We start from the raw sequence: 17,956 nt of genomic DNA on the forward strand, positions 1-17,956 counted from the left end.
AAGGTACATAATTTGAATCTACCTGTTACCTGTAATACACGGTATGTCTTTATTTGGGAAAAGTCGGGGTGGTCCAAAACCGACCTCCAGTTTTTATATCGTGACCTTCACTCTGGCGCTTGCCATCAATGGCTAGCACAATCCTGGTTCATCGAGTGGCGTTCACTACAGGGGGAACGCATTTGATTTTGCTATCAGAAACTTTTGATAAACTCACATACCTGTGCAAGGGCGTTTATGTTTGCGTATTGAAGATGACTTTGACGTTGACTTCGATCGTTGATCGTTAATCGTTGATGTTTGCGTGCTCATTTTTATGAGCACCTTCTTTGCATAACTCCACACGCGTCGCTCTAAGGCTAGGTTCTTCCCACTCAAACAAACACTTTAATGCTATCTCTTACTATCAAACATTTTTCTTTTTTTATTCCTCTTCGTGCACCCATCGTTATATGCCAACATTACCATTAACGATCGTATTGTGGGATTTCATGCCATTCCCGGCCTCTTATGTCCGTTTCTAACGAACCGGAAGTCAACATCCTCGATTCTAAAATGGCATCGGAATACGACATTCGACTTCCGCCGGTAAGCCCATATCGTATGGGTTTTCCATATTTTTTTAGCATTCAGTAATACCATCAGCAAACCGGAAGTTGAAATAAGATTATATTTTATATATTGTGGAATCTACGTTCATATATTGTTGATAAAACATAGGAGAAATATCATTTGTATGTTTTGAAACGAAACGGTAATTAATGAAATTAATCATTAATGTTCAACAGTCCGAAACAGCAAAAAGTCAGGTGTTGCCACGTAAGAAAAGTATTTGACTGACAACAAGCTAACCTAACTATAAAATATTCTCCAACTGATGATTCTTGTTGGAAATTTTCTTAATTTTACTATAACATCGTTTAATGTTGTGTGCTTTATTCGTGAAAACGCAAGAAAGTGTTTGTAGTGAGTCAAAATGTTGTTAAGTCACACTGGAATGGATCGAATACTATTCGTGACGTGACAACAACTTCTGAAGACAGTTGATACTTCTCTATTTGTGGACCGATCTCAACCAAATTTGTTTGAACCTATGTTCATTTGATGAACTAAAAAAAATGCTCTATTTTTGTGACGTGACAACGCTTCAAAATACCTGTTTTTTAAATGCTTGTTTCTCATCAATTACAAAATGAAACGTAGGTCCACCCACGGCTCTTCAAACAAGCATTTAATCACCCATTCAATGGTATATAGACATTGAAATTTGGTTAAGCATGTGCAGAGATATCTCAAGAAACATAAAAAATAGTGAAAACCTGAAATATTTTAAATATAATTAAGTAGTTTTATAAACTCGTCTCTCTCAAAGGTTGATGCATAAAAATTAAATTTGTTACAAAAAATTTATGATAGAATTAGTGCTTATTCAAATAACGTTTTAAATTTTCTCCTAAAACAAGATTTGAAATTTGGTTTTCTGGTGCATAACCTCATGGAATGGGTCATATATATTAGGGTGCCAATGAATGTATGCGAAAAATCGACCCTAAAATTTAAAAAAGTTACCCTATAGAAAATGTTCACCACCTCGAAAAAACACCCTATGCCAAATATATATAAAAAATCAAATTTTAACGTCCGTGACATTATTAAATGAAGTTCGAATGAGCTAATATTTTGCATAGAGTATATTATCGTGCAAATCAACATTTCTCAGCGAGTTCCGGCATAAAAATCGTAATAACTATTTTTATTGGTACCCAAAAAGAATTTTTTTTCGAAAACCCCGTTTTCCTTTACTCACCCCTTAGGTGATTTTTCGATTTCCAAAAAAAAACAAACTTTCACCGCTTTGCGCCACTCTCGCTTTAGTCCGATTGAGTGGATATTTGGCATAGGGTGTTTTTTTGAGGAGGTGCCATACAAATGAAACATAAATTTATGCATTACGCGAGAATTAATTAAGCAAATGAAACCAAATTTGGCATGGTTTAGGGGACAAGAAATGGTAGCTCGACACTCCTCCCCCTTCTCTAAGGGGTGTTGACTCACAAATGAAATACAAATCTCTGCATAACTCGAGGACTAATCATGCAAATGTAGCCAAATTTGGCATGTTAGGCTTTTTGGGTACGAGAAATGCTTCTATGCTGGTTTGACACTCTTCCCACCCCTGGAAGGGATAGTGGGATCCCATAAAATATTACACAAAGTTCAACCTACCATTTTCCAACCAAACATGACAATTGAAAATTTTCGGATAGCTCTGAAGGAAGATGGGAACATTTGAAAATTGAATTCTACAATTATATCATAACATGTTTGCGCTAACGAAATTGATCTTTGTTCGAAAGTGGAAATGGATTTTGAGCTGATAAAACGCAATCCTATATCTTATAACTATATAAATAAAAATGGATCGTCAAATGTGTTGTTAAGCGCAAAACTTGAGAAAGGAATCGTTCGATTTGAGATGTCTTTATTTTATCATATTTTCTGTGTCAAACATGTATTCCATGTAACAGAGAAAGATGATATTTGCAAGTGATTGAAAAATCTTGAGCGAGAATTGTGTCTGAAAATAATTTTATATTATAATGACAATTTTTCGTAGAAGTACTAGGAAATTTATAGTAAAAGTAAATTGTAAAGGGTCAATTAGAAGATAGTAAGAAAACATAAATGTTTGAAGATATTAATAACAAAAATCAATTTTGGGCGGGACGAAGTTTGCCGGGTCAGCTAGTACATATATATATTTATATATATATATATATATATATATATATATATATATATATATATATATATATATCTACAGTAGAACCACAATTATCCGCGGAATAGTTGGCTAGCTAACCGTGAATAACGAAAATCGTGGATAGCGCAAAAAGGACTAAAAATGAGTTCTAAACACGATATAAAAGATATTTCAGCATGAAAACTATGTTTCATCAATGCAGAGATCAATCAACTACCTATCTACAAGATCGTGTACACCAGTGGTCAGATAATGTGAAAGCCATGACCAAAACAAAAGTAAATGAGTCTATCATTCCCTGACAAATTCCGGAAAGGCCTATGGATCTACTATGGAACTCGCTGTCGCGCATAATCCGCATCGTGGATCATCCGCTCGCGGATAATCGTGGTTCCACTGTATAAAGGGTGTGTCACATCAAATTGCATCACTAAAAAACGCTGTAGAAATTTAATTTTTAGGAATTATATCTTCAGCTTTCGCTTATAATCAGATAAGAGTGTATAGATCACGTTGGCCATGCTTCACTGTCAATTTTTCGTAAATTTGGAAAAATGTCGTCGAACGAAAAAGAGCGTCGTGAATTAATCCTGCGCACTCATTTCGAGAATCCGGAGTTGTCACATCGGGACATCGGTAAGATGCTGGGAATCGTCCAATCCACGGTCAGCAGAGTACTAAAACGATACTTCGAGAACCTAACCATCGACCGGAAGGTAAAGAACGGCAAAAATGGATGCTCCGTCAGTGAAAAAGATCACAAGCGCGTAGTTAAGCAGTTTAGACGTGATCCGAGAAGTTCGGTCCGGGATGTCGCCAATAAGCTGAATTTGCCAAGTTCATTCGTCCAGCGGACCAAGCAGCGGGAGGGCCTGCGTACATACAAGGTTCAGAAGGCTCCTAACCGCGACGAAAGGCAAAACATGGTGGGGAAGACGCGAGCCCGGAAGCTGTACACCGAAATGCTGACGAAGCCGCATTGCCTGGTAATGGACGACGAAATCTTCGTCAAAGCGGACTTTCGTCAGCTGCCGGGCCTGTTGTTCTTCTCCGCAGAGGACAAATTCAGCGTTCCGGAGGATATTCGCAAGCAGAAACTATCCAAGTTTGCCAAAAAGTACATGGTGTGGCAAGCGATCTGCTCTTGCGGAAAGCGGAGCGCCCCCTTAGTGATGACCGGCACGGTAAACGGGCAGGTTTACCTTAAGGAGTGCCTACAGAAGCGCTTACTACCACTATTGAAGCAGCACGAGGGCCCGACCATCTTCTGGCCGGATCTCGCTTCGTGCCACTATTCAAAGGACGTGTTGGAGTGGTACGAAGCCAACGGGGTCACCTTAGTGCCAAAGGACCCGCCCAACGCGCCGGAGCTTCGCCCAATAAAGAAATATTGGGCGATTATGAAGCAGGCCCTCCGGAAGAACCCAAAAGTTGTCAAATCGGAGGCGGACTTCAAGAGAAAATGGATTTCTGTTAAAAAAAAAACTACAACCTGACGTTGTACAGAACCTTATGGACGGGGTAAAGAGGAAGGTGCGAGCATACGGGCTTGGGCTCGAAGTATGAATAAAAAGAAAATGCCAAAAGTTGTTTAATAGTTTTTATTTTACTGTCTAAAATTTTCAAAAGGATCGGTCTACTGGGCGAATTTCTACAGCGTTTTTTCCGTGATGCAATTTGATGTGACACACCCTTTATATAGAAAATAAATAAAAGCATTTTTTTGAATTCGTCTATAACAAATAAAATCTATAAGTAGCGACATTCCTGATACTCAAGGAGGATCGATTCAGGGCCATCCTCCCCTACGTATAATTACGTATAAATACGATCACGTATAACTCACAGATTCACTTGACATTCACGGTTGTTGATCAATTTAAAATTAATATCAAATCTAAGCAAGAAATGACAAATGAAATAGCACTTTATATTCATCTGCATTGATCCTTACCGTTCTTTGCAAAGCCTAAATGTTTATTGGATCTCTCCCTCAAATTACTTTTCCAATTCAGCCCAATTTATCTTTCATCGCTTGATGATATTGATAAGCTATCGTTCGTCAATCGTTAATTCACAATAAATGAGCCAAAATATAAAATTCGATAAACCATCGTTTTCTTATTATGAAAACATCCTCCTCTTAATCGTCCCTGCCTCGAAAAACTGATATCGATTTTCACTTTGAATTCCATCGAACCGTTGGTTCGGAGGGATAAGTGTAGTGTGAGATAAAGAAATATTCTTAAAAATAAAAAAAGGAAAGTTACACCATTTTAATGTGTGTTCAGTGTCGAATAGGAAATTTCCTCCTACCTCTCCTTGCCCTCTCTTACCAGCGGTGTGGTTCGTGAACATTCGAAACTAACGGGCGTACGTGAGCGCATCCTTCAAGCTTAACTTCTTGGGCTTATCGCAGGGGAAGAAAATTCTTCTCACGCTTATCCTATAAATTGTGAAGTGTTATTAGGTCTCACGTACTCGATGAAGGTTTTTATTTTGCATTAGCATCCACATGTATACAGCCTCGGTGCACGCGTCCCGCGTGTGTGTGTGTGTGTGTGTTTGTGTTGGGAACTGGAAAGCCTTAATCAAGTATTCATGACGGCTCCGGGATTTCCCGGCGCCCGCGGATCGTGGGAAAGGACCCTCGCGGCTTTCGTAGATTTCGGGATTTAATACGATGACGGCAGCTTGCAGCAGCTGTTTTTCGCGGAAATTTCTTCCCCTGAGGCGAAGGGGTATCTAATAAGGACATTTAAGCCATAATAAACAACAATCAGAGAGAATATGTCTGTACTCGATGCCGAGCAACTTAAGATTCCAACTACGCTTATAATCGAGTACACCATCAATCATCGCCATCGAGGATAAATCAAGTCCCTTTAACACGAAGCAGTGTAACAAATAAGAGTATCGTTTGGAGAGTGGATACCATCATGCGTCAGTTCAATTTCTTCTGATGCGTACTGCTTGCTCATTCGCATCGAAACACTCACTTAAGCAAACAGTTTACTCAACTGTTACTGATTGATTCCACACGCCTACCTAAGTTCCTAGCTAAATACCCTAAAAATCACCCATCATCTCGGCCCACCTGGATTCGAGCAGGAAGAGGAGAAGAAGGACTTTGATTAGAAACCCCCAACAATCAGTTCCGTTTTGCAAATTGATCGAACGATGATGATGATGATGATGATGATGATGGCGCGGAAGACGACGCCAGCGGGATTATGTGACACTTTTAGGAATCGAACAGGCAACAGGCTGCCAGAATCCTAGGCAACTGTCATGTCAACGCTGTTTGTTCGTCCGTCCCCGCTGCTCCTGGTAACACTCGGGTACATATCAGGTTCCTGCTAAACGCTTTCTGTGACAGATACACATCCTTCGTCCTTCGGCCATGGCATATGGCGTGTACGCAGCATACGGGTAAGCGTGATATGGCGTTGCGAACTGGTGACACAGCACTGCGAATTCTGTTCGGCGGCGAGCGGATACGCTTTTTGTATGTAAAGCTCGGTAAGCTTCCTCTCATTATGAACTGTTTCAGTTTGCTTGTTCCTTGGCTTCCGGGGAGACGGATGCTGTCAATTGTGCCGAAACGAGAGAGAATCGATCTCTTGTTTCCTCGAAAGAGAGATGAGCGAAAGTATGATTCCTCTCTCTGGAAATGATGATGGCGAAATACGAGATGAAAACAGCGTTCAGACCTGTGATATACAGTGCGATATCAAGGTTACACCTTTCCTTTCGTGAGTTCATAATTGGGGATAGAATTGTTCCAATCTGTTTCGTCTAATTCTCTCACGTATGTTTCACGTGATTTGTTTCTCAAAAGTCAATGTTAACGTTATCTATCCTGTCATGAATTGAGAATGTAAACTATCCATTTTTTTTCTTGTGCGAACGCGCCTTGGGAATTAATAGGTGAGTGCTCACCGTTACTTATTCGCGTGAAATCAGCTGATTTCATTGGAATAGAGTGGAATTGGAAGAATCTCATTTAACCAACGGTGCTAGCTTCCGTGATTATGATACGAAGAGCTTTGAATAATGAGTGATTGAGTAGTTTAACGCGAGATTCACAGGTTTTGTTTTTTTGGGTGATTCTAACTCATTTTTTCGGGTCTATTTGGATTTGATGGGCCGGTGAACTCGCTAGACAATTGGTTGACTAACCTTGTCCGTTCACACAGTGTGAGCTGCTGACGAGAAACTAGATACTACAGCATTGGCTTACCAGAGATGCCAGATGATTTTTAAAATGTCCATCAAATAGTCAGACATAACTATCAGGTCAGAATTTGACAGTTTTCGTCTCAGGATTTCAGTTGCATTTATCATTACACAATTTTATCGCGAAATACACGCTGATCGTGTATAAAAATACTTTGTGCTGAATTTCTTCGAACTGAAGGTACTATCCGAAAAAGCAGGAGGGCAAAAGGATTTGGGCCAGGAATTGGATGCAAGGAAAAGGAGCAACAAATACCATATTGAAGGAATTCTACGATGATGATCCTCTAGGGTACAGAGCAGTGTTGAGAAAAACACCTGAAGAAGTGGAAACAATGTTGGATTTCATTGGTCCAAAAATACAACGCCAAGATACACTCATGAGGGATGCTATACCCGCAAGAGTGAAATCAAAAAACGACATTGATGTGCCTTTCTTTTGGAATATCGTTCAGATTGTTGTCGATATTTTTTAAAATCTCGAAAACATCCATAGCAAAGATAATTCCGGAATTATGTGATGCTATAAATGGCAGTCTAAAAGATTTTCTAAATTTTATTTATTTCGCCAGCAGCTTCGTGTGCCAATTTGTGAATTGAAAATGATGGTACATTTGCGGGAGAAATGAATACGCGTCAAAAATTAAAATAATGAATGAAAAGGTGCTTTTTTAAATCAAATATGTATTCTGTTTCTTAGAACAATTCTTCTTTTTTTCCAAGATGTGAGTAAATTTTGGATGAAAATTGTGCCTGATAATGATTCTATACTAAAAAATTATCTCAAAAAGAAAACGTGCCCCGCCAGCGTGCAAAACAAAATGACAACGATTTCGTTTAGGAACTGTGAGGGTTTTATTTGTTTTTCCAAAAAATGTTAAATCTATAAATATATTCGCATATTTTAAATATCTTAAAAATAGAGACATTTGGCATCCCTGATTCGAGCGCTAAATTCTGTTTTTGACGTTTTGATGGATGCAAGTGCGAATAAATTCAAAAAACATTGAAGTAGCTCGCACGCAGGATTACACATGACACTAGCTGGCATGATGTGTTCACACGGTGTGAGTAGCTGCACTGCAGTAACTGACTAGACCGACTCGTATACTTACTCGCACCGTCTGAACCCGGCTTAAGCAATCAATCGATGGACGGTTATAAAAAATATTACACACAAGAGATTATACTAAAATATGTAGTTCTAACTGGAGTCATCGTAAAAAATACATTGATTATATACTGACTCGATTATATATGATTCGATTATATACAATTTTGGATTCGATTATACACTCTGTCCAATTTCTATAAGACCAGGTGATGATCTTGCTGCCTTGTGTCATTATGAATAAACAATGCTTCAACTTATATTCTAGTGTGTTGGTATTGGTGACTACCATACACTGCATGATTTTCATATGTGTGTGTGCAAGTGCTGAGCGTAAACCAAAGGTTTTGTATTTTTCAAGTGTCAAGTTTCTATAAGACCAGTTACATTTTTCCGTTGTTTTAGTTGTTTTGTTCAATAAATTTGGAAAATGCCGAAGGGAAAAGCGCTCACGGAGAGAAAAGAAAGACAAATCGATGCTTTCACCAAGAAAATGTTGGTATCAGAGAAATTTCTCGTCAGATTGGACGATCCCATCAAGTAGTGCTCAATTATTTGACGAATCCTCAAGGATACGGTAAGAAGGAGAGAGCTCCAGGTAAATCGAAGCTCTCCGACCAAGATAAGCAGGAAATAGCTAGAACAAATTCGAATACTTCAAAATAGCTTATGCAAATAAAGCAATATTCCAATGTAAATGTTACTCGGGTTACAATTCATCAAGTTTTGGTAAAAAATCCTCACATAAAGAGGGCTTAAAAGGTTAAAACTCCTCATATTACACCATCTCACATCGGAAGATGTCTGAGTTTTGCCAAAGTTCACATGAATCGACAGTGGGACATGGTATGCTGTGACAAAGAATGTTTCCAAAATAATATATTTTGCTATATACCATAACGAAAAGTTTCTTTAATGTATAGGTTATCTTCACTGACGAAAAAAGTTCAATTAGGATGGTACTGATGGTTTCAACGGGTACTGGCGTGATTTACGGTAGAAGGAACAGTATTTTTCAATCAGGAATTTTGGTGGAGGCTCGTGCATGGTTTGGGCGGGATTCTGGGCAACCGGAAAGCTCAAGATAGTTTTCACGTCATTCAAGGATTACATACATGTTCTGGAATCCTCTCTCCTACCGTTTTTGCATGGATATCGTCACAAAAATTCACATTCCAGCAAAACAATGCTACTATTCATATCAGCAAGGAAACTAAGCAATGGATTCTCTCACTCTCCAGATTTGAATCCTGTTGAAAATCTTAGGGAGATCCTTGTACGCAGAATGTACACTGAGGGAAAACGGTACACCACGATTGACGATCTCAAGGATGCAATTTCGGAAACATGGAAAAATATCGAGAAATTCGTTAAACAGTATTTGGTAAATTGTATTTCAACACGAATTTTTCAGGTTATTAGCCGAAATCGCAAAGTTGCCAATTATTGACATGTGAATCAGCCGATCGTTTTGAATTTTGATAATCCTTATGAATTTTAAAATGGTCTTATAGAAACTGGACCTCTGAAACTATCATATTTAAGCACAATAAATAAACAAAAAACTCTTTTGAACGAAATTGACGTTAAATATACTTTATTCTAAGCATTCAACAATGTATGAATGTATCTTGTTGAAATTCTAACTGTTTGTGTTGCAACGAAATAGAATCAGGGTGGTCTTATAGAAGTTGGACAGAGTGTACGCCCGGCAAGGAAAACGTGGAAAACGTATTAATTTGTATCCGAAGAAACTAACCTTTAACTCCATCTTGGAACAGGTTGGTTAGTTGGAAGTTTTTAACATATGATAATTTATGACATTCGAGAGGAAATTACTGCCAAGGAGATATAGGATTAAAATCTATGAGTCAAGGTTACTATCTTGAGGATCGTCTGACGTAATTTGAAAGCCCTTAGAGCAAGTTTTGGCAATTTTCACTAAAACTTGACTGTCTATCAAATGAGCTTGCACCCAACTCATAAAAGAGCCGCTGAATTCAAGTAATTGAAGTTCGGCGATTACTATCTGGTGATTGATACTTTAAAACGCTGCTGAGAAATCTGTATATACCGCATCGATTTGTTGACGTGACCGTAAAGGCGGAACAATAACATATTTTTAGACAAACAAATTTGTGGATGTGGATCGATAATCCCATCCATAATCCCATAGTTGATAGTAAGAGCACTTTTTTAAAATTATGAAGGAAATATCAACACGTCTACAATTTGTGGATTGTTCAACTTACGACATGCTTCGTTACAATATTGGACCTGATCACAGGGTTTTATACAGCCGGCGGTTTATAGGCGGTATATAGGAGCTCGCTATATACAGGGTGTTTCATAGGTTCGAATACAACTTTTCATCGTTTTGTAGGTGCGCACCATGTGTACCATGGGCGAACTGCTCGATCTGGAAGCCCGCAGCTGACCTGGATGTATCGATCGGGACTGTCTACACCAGGGTTTCTCAAAGTGGTCGATATCGACCCCTTGGGGTCGATCTCGGTTTTCAAGGGGTCGACACAAACGAAAATTGATTTTGGGGGTCGACGAGGTCTAAAAATCGATCCCTTTTAATTAACACTTGTTCTTATTTGAAACCTTCATGATACTGTATAAGTTGCATTACGTGAAGCAATTTGTTACAATAATGACTAATATTTTGGTAGAACGAATGAAGCCATGATCAAATTCAAGTCCAAACAAACATAACAAGCTTGCATTAAGGTTGCAAGTTGTTTGCAAAATAAGATGAATTCATTGTGAACAATGCGCTGAGCTACCAAGTTCGGATCATTTTGGTTTACCACCAAACATACTTTGCTCATGGAGGACCTCGCTCCAATGTAGCATTGCCATGCGAGAGAATGAGGATCTCTTTGACAACAAACGTTCTTCTTTTCGAGGATAGTTTTTTAGCATATCGCACGAACCCAAAGAATCACAAACCTTGATGAATTTCTGTTTACTTTTATTCGCCACGGTACCACTGATTCTATTTTTCTCGACGAATTGTTCAAGAGCGAAATTCATGCGCTTTTTCGCAAACTATAAAAGCTGGATACAAGAAATATATCGTGTCGTGTCTTTGTCGTGGATACGACCAAGGTGATCGATCGAAGAAATTAAATTTAGTACTCTTTACAGTTCTGTCAAAAATCAAGATATTTATCTCATAAACTTGATTATTTCCACAACACTGTTGATTCGCAACTTTTATAGCGAATCCTAATTCAATTTCAGCCGCTGCTTAGCAGAAACGAATCATCGGAAAGATCGACGTTTATAAGGTACTTCAGATTCCTTCTCAAAAGTACTGGCTTGATCAATTTATTCGTTATTGGTTTAAAAGGGTTCGTCAGTTCGAATAGAAAAGGTGCTATAGGCTCGTCACTCTGAAAGCTCGCCATTAAATGGTTGACTGCAGCTGCTGATGTTAAGAAAAGCCCCCAACAATTTATCCTCAAAAGCCTCTGCAACTACTCTAAAGGTACTGGCTGTGAAAACAGCAGCAAAGCTCCTACGGAAATCTGGATGTGTATCTTTGTACTTAGGAACGTAAGTTTGTGCTTAGACTGCGGCTTCGTAGGTTTTAAGGTACGGTAGCATGTCAAGGGTTATGTATACCATTGGTTTTCGATCCATTTTACTCCGCAAAACTTCAGCCGATCCAATAGTTCAAGAATACTCCGCATATCTTAACGAAACGTTCTCAAGCAGACTGTACAAGCACTGGAGGAATTCATCAATTTTCCAAACAGTCTTTTTCATTCCTTCTTTGGATGAATTGTGAAAAATTGCAAACTGCAGCTTCGGATTTCACGAATTTCTTCATTCAACTGTTTCACTACTCTCCAATTAACATGGGGACCGTCAATGCTGAGTTGACCCACTTCAAACTAGGTTTAGCTTCAAAATATTTCTTCAATCCGTCGAACAAGTCCAGTGCACGCGTTGAGCTTAGAAAAGCTGAGCCAATGTACCTGGATCCACCGTTCCTTTCGTTACATTCCAGTAAAGGACGCTAACATCCATCTGTTGCTTTTGTGAAATCTTATTTAACGTTTTGTCGAATCCGATAACGATATCCTTGCAATTTTCGAGTAAACGAAGGATGCCATTCGAAAAGTATGGCTCAACACCGTATGTGATCAGGTAGCTCATTTTAGTTCTGCTGAGCTGCGTCTTTGGTACCATTACAATGTCCGTAAACATATGCGGAAAGAGCTTAGCACTAGAGCACTAGTTTCATGGGATCATGTCTACCACTTGCTGAGGAAGATTTCCCAAATGAGCTCACAACCTTACTCGTGCGTGTATTCCGCGTTTCAGTGGAAATGAACTAATTACAGTTGTCTTGATTTGTATCCGCGACTACGATTTTCGTTGAATCTTCTTTGGCAGCCCCTATTTTCATTTTTATTATTTTTATTATTTTCAGTTTCATTTCATAATACTCACGTCTTCCAACAGCCTGAATTATGAATCAATCGAAAGAAATGGTGTAATTATTTATGTTTGTGTTTGTTGGAAGATGAAAAATCAATTTTGCGTCGACTAGGGACTCTGACTCTAGACGGGACTCAAGTGTCGACGAAAACTCCGTTGACTCTCTGATTGAAGATCAATGTATATAAAACATACAAGAGCACTACATTCAAATAACAATTGAAACATTCATCCATCTGATTTTTCTAGGTTTAACAACAATTTGCTGCGATGACGTCGATAACGTCGATTGAACAATATGCGTTCAACTTACATGTCAAAATCAAAACTGAGTGCTTGAAGTTCAACAAATCAAGCAAATTTGCGGTTCAACAAGTACGTACACTTGGGAGATGCAATAAATTCAAAGGGAAATATACGTTGATCGTATAGCCATTTATTCGTTCACATATTTTGGAAGTCCACGAGAAATGAATGAAATTAACAAGGCATCATGTCATACGACTTGCAACAAAGAAAATAATCTTTTCACAATACATGAATTGACCTAAATTGGGATTTGTTCGCATCTGAATTCGGAAATTGTTTCATTTAATCACTGGTTTAATCAATAATTTAATCAATACACTCATATGTCTACTAAGCCAACGGTAGTCCTACGTCAACCTCGCGGTTGTATTTTAGGTATAACCCACCCATAGTTTTTGACGTAGGATTACGTTTTTCCGGAACATATTTTTATCGTTACTTTGCGATTTTAAAGTTAGTTTCAAAAATTAATTACCTGCTTAAGTATTTGTAAGTAATTTGTATTTTAAATTATTAGTTACACTTGATAATTATTGAATTTCATGTATATATTTATTTTGTTGAATTTTAATAAAAAAAATAAGGTCAAGTTTTCTCATTTCATCAACCGCAAAGTTTTTAAATTGGTAAGTATTATGTATGAATAAGAAAAAAACTAGAGATTTTTAAAGAAATTTTTCTATGGGGGTCTTTGGCATCACTTCATGCTGAAAAAGGGGTCTCTCGCCCAAAACAGTTTGAGAACCCCTGGTCTACACCATCGTACGCAGGACCCGGGATACAAGCCGTACAAGAAACGCAAGGTTCACAGGGTAACGAAGGCTACCACATGCAGAGGCTGGCTCAATAAACATTGTCTCAATAAAAATTGACGCATAAAACAATATCTTGCATTTTCATTTTTTAACACATTTTTAAAGTGTATTCGAGCTTATTAAACGCTTTATTGATGTTGCTGATCATCGGTCGCATTTTGGTGAAGAAGCTTTTTAGGTCCCGTTCCACCAAGCGTCGTCAAATGAGGCGTTTGGAAAGGTGCAGATTCCACCTTTCTTAAATTGTCCGAATGGTCGTTCGTTGGTTTTCTTTACATCCCGGATGATCAGCGATTCCGTTCTTGCATCAGTCCTACGTTTCGGTTCTCTTCCTGGTATTCTTTATGCACGTCTACATAATTTTAGGAAGCTAGAATTCCTCGCACAGTTTTTGTTGCTGTTCTATTTATTGGTTTTGTTTTGCACACACACATACACACACTATACGAAATTGTCATAATGGTCTTCGATGTGAGTGTAGCGGAGTAGGATTTTATTCCCCTCAGTAGGATTTTGGGGAGTAAAAACCTAAAATGCCGAAAAAATAAAGAAAGCTGAATAAAACTGATGGACGCTCTACGTTGTGTAAATACGTGTTGTGAACTAATTGTGTTATATAGCTTAAAAACAAAAACGAACGATTCATTGTTATGAAAAACTTTATCAAATTAACAACTATTCTTTTTTCTCTAGGGTTCATTTTGACTTTTTGGTTTGAAATTTGTACAAACACTATTTTCTTTGCCGTTCTATAATTATAAAAAGTGGCCATGGAAACATGGAACATGGAAAAATTCGACTGAAATACTTAAGGTAACTCAACCATGTACCGATAGGTTCGAAGAACAGACCGAGAGAATATTTTAGTCATTCAACAACAACTTGCTTGTCATGTTTTGTGGCGAATATGTTTGATGAGTACACGTTGATCAAATTTTATCTGTAAAAAAGAATCAATTATCTGGATTCAGTCAAACAATGTATGAGCACCCTAAGTGCCACTAAGCCTTTAATTTGCTGCACCTCTCAAACGATAACGTTGTCAATCCGAGAGTTCGTTTGTGATGGACGTCAATTTGGCGATTCGGCGGATAGATTTGTCGGATTCAGGAGGTCATATATCAATCCTCGGAAACGTAGAGATTTTTCTGAACTTTCAGGAATGTTTGAGTAAAACAATTCCAGCATTGATAACGATAGCTCCGAACGAATAAATAAGAACGATTTAAGCAATTTTTCATTCATTAGAAGTGGCAAAAACGGTACAATACACTCTTAAATGGTATTGAGCAAAACACCTTGTTTTCCTCCGATAATTCCTCAAGTGCGTTCGACGTGAGAAAAGAAACACTCTTATAATCAATTTAGTCGAAACAAAAGCGGGAAAATTGTAAATTGGCAGCAGTGGTGCATAAATTCCGTAACGTTAAACATTCGCTAAGTCCCGCACCCTCGACCCCTCTCCCACCTCTTCACGCGTTTCCTTATTTGTACACGAAGTCTTATAGGGAATTGCCACAGGTTGTTTGTATTTGTTCCAAGCGACACAGAGCTCGTCTATTGTTTCAGGCGTGATAGCATATGTTGGTAAAAACATAGAAGATGTATTTGTTGTGAGGTTTACTTTAATGATGACCAAAGTCGGAGATGATTTCCTTTCAACTCGATTTCAATACCTGTTTATTTCTTGTTCAATTTAAAACTTAATCTGTACAGTTAATAGAACGGAACCTAAAGCTGTTTATCTCTTCAATTAATATGTAATGGCTTCGTTTGTATCAGAATGACCTGTCTTCCCTGACAGGAAAAAAACCATCACAAAATCGACCAGGAAACGAATTAAACATTACAGCGTCGTCGTCGGATACGCGAGTCTTTCGGAAAAAAATAACGCAATTTAGATTTTACTTGTTTTACCGCTCGGGCGCGATATGGCCACTGTCTACATTCTAGTCCGTTTGAGTGCTTTTGCTAATTTGAAATTCAAATTCCATCACATCCTACGTGGAACCTGATGGCAATCGAATGCTGTGTGCTAGTGCCTCCCCAGCCGAAAATCTCACTCCGAATTAGAACACGATGAAATGAAATTAATTAAATTATTTGATGCAAACATTCCTCCGGTTCGTTTTCGCCGCGTGTCAAACTGTATCTCGAGTGAGGCCTTCCGAACCGGAGCCTATCGCGGAGTAGGGTATGAGGTGACTAAAAACGAAACGTTTCTTCTTTTTTCTCTCGACTTGCAAACACTTGTTCTACAATACATGAACACCTTTTTCAATGTTCACTCAAAGTAACAAAAATAGACCGCCAATGGGATTTACACGTAATTTGAATAGAAAAGCATAACTCGATTATTTATTGACAGTTTCCGCCGCACATTTTGCAAATGAGTTACCACAACAGTGAATTTCCCAATTCATTGAAATGGGCCCATTCCCCCCTGAAGGGTGCTTTCTCGGAAGTGGTAAAGCCATTTGTATGGTTGGAAAAAATATGGAACCCGTTTGAATCTTGACGAGTAATCATCAAATCGTTCGGCAGGGTCCGGTCAGAGATGGAGGAGAAAAAAAAACCTTTTAAGAAATATAAATTTACCCGAACTCGGGAGACACGGGAGGAAGAAATTTCCAATCGAATCTGTTTGACCGACTTTCATCTCGGGACGGTTCGCTTGAGGAAGATTTTTTTCCTCTCCAGCTCGAACTGTGCGCTATCTTTCCCAGGCATTCATATCTGACCGCTGGGTTTGGAGACATTGAAGCATTGAAGAAGGAAAATTTGTTCCGGGAAGCGAAGGGGTGCTAGGTTAAAAAACGCTGGCTTCTGTCGGGGGCCATTCCATCTGCCATCTTCTATCAGTCGGTTTTCCGGACCAACAGTTTTGATGAAAGCAAATTATGCAAATTAGTTCTCATGGAGATGATATCGGCCGACAGTGACGATTGGGTTGGTCACTATTCGCACCACACAGTGTTATTTGATTTTTAAGTTCTATTTCGTGTGTAATGTTTTTGAACGGAATACTCTCAATCTTCACAAATGGATGCTTCAATTGCCAAATCGATTGAGAAAAATGATAAAATATTATATGTTGATTTTAAAAATTCTTTTCGAACTACAGACGAAAACTCGAAAATGCGATGTAGAATGTATTATTGCAAACGCATATTTGATCTGACGATACATAGAAAGTATAAGACGGAATAAACTTGGAGTATTTGCTATTATTACTACAATTTTTTCGTGATTAGGGGAGTTAATCGATTTGGCAAGTGAAAGCCAATTATTAGTTCAAATTCAGTCTTATCAGAATATTTTTTTTATTACGAATTTGGCAATGTTTTTTTCAGATATTAAACGTCCACTTCTATTTCTGTATCTTACTCCATTCATTATGTTATGCTTTTGGACTTTTTAGATTTATCAGAATTACGGCTTCTTTTTCGTTCCGAATTTTTTGCTGCGATTCTTTCGTTGCTGTAATCAGATGACGAATCCGAATAAATGCAAAACAGAGCTTTCTGCCAGTAATTATTTTTTTGTTCTATTTTTCTCGAACTTCATTCGGTACGGTGTCGACAACTAGATACCACATTAGTTTGTATTCTCTATCACATTAGTCTGCCTGAAGGCGGTTTTGAATTGCTAAAATTTGTATGAATTTTTTTTTGCGTTATTTCATTACTTGAAGTACGTTGTCCTGACCCTAATTTAAACTATTTTCTATAAATTTTCAGATATTCTCACCAAAACTTACCACAATAATATATAATTATCATTAGACACAATTTTTGTACGACAGTTTTTCACCACCGGCAAGCAAAATAGATTTTCATTCACATAGAGCTCTAATTTGATTTGAGAAGAATAATTTTCATTCATAATTTTTATTTTGAGAGTGGGTTCATTCCTTCTGCAAATCCATATTGTCATGCTCACTCCCCCAATTCGTAATACGAATTTCAATGCCGTCAACGTGAATAACGGAATTCAACGAACAACTTACAGATGTCTCCGTAGGAGAGGAAAAATAGTGCAGCGAGTTAACTAGATTTTTATTATTATATAAATACATTATAGTATGGAGTTAATCAGATTGGCTTCTGACATAAATTATTTATTATTCAATGGCTAAAAAGATTTTGTCATTTAGTGGTATGATTACTTATCATAGAAGAAATTTGTTTTGTATATGTACAGTTAGGAGCTAATCAAGTGCTTTGGTATTAAAATTTAATAATATTCAAAAAATGGAGT

General features: G+C 38.0%; 1 protein-coding gene across 1 annotated transcript in view; it reads left to right on the forward strand.

The window, feature by feature from the left end:
- Positions 1-555: 555 nt before the first annotated feature.
- Positions 556-17,956, forward strand: part of LOC129766933 (uncharacterized) — a 52,097-nt gene continuing 34,696 nt past the window's right edge. Inside the window, exon 1 of the mRNA XM_055767533.1 lies at positions 556-588. Within this exon, the coding sequence (XP_055623508.1) occupies positions 556-588 (33 nt within the window). The remainder of the gene's footprint in view (positions 589-17,956) is intronic.

The sequence above is a fragment of the Toxorhynchites rutilus genome, chromosome 2, assembly GCF_029784135.1.
Source record: "Toxorhynchites rutilus septentrionalis strain SRP chromosome 2, ASM2978413v1, whole genome shotgun sequence".
Taxonomy (NCBI): domain Eukaryota; kingdom Metazoa; phylum Arthropoda; class Insecta; order Diptera; family Culicidae; genus Toxorhynchites; species Toxorhynchites rutilus.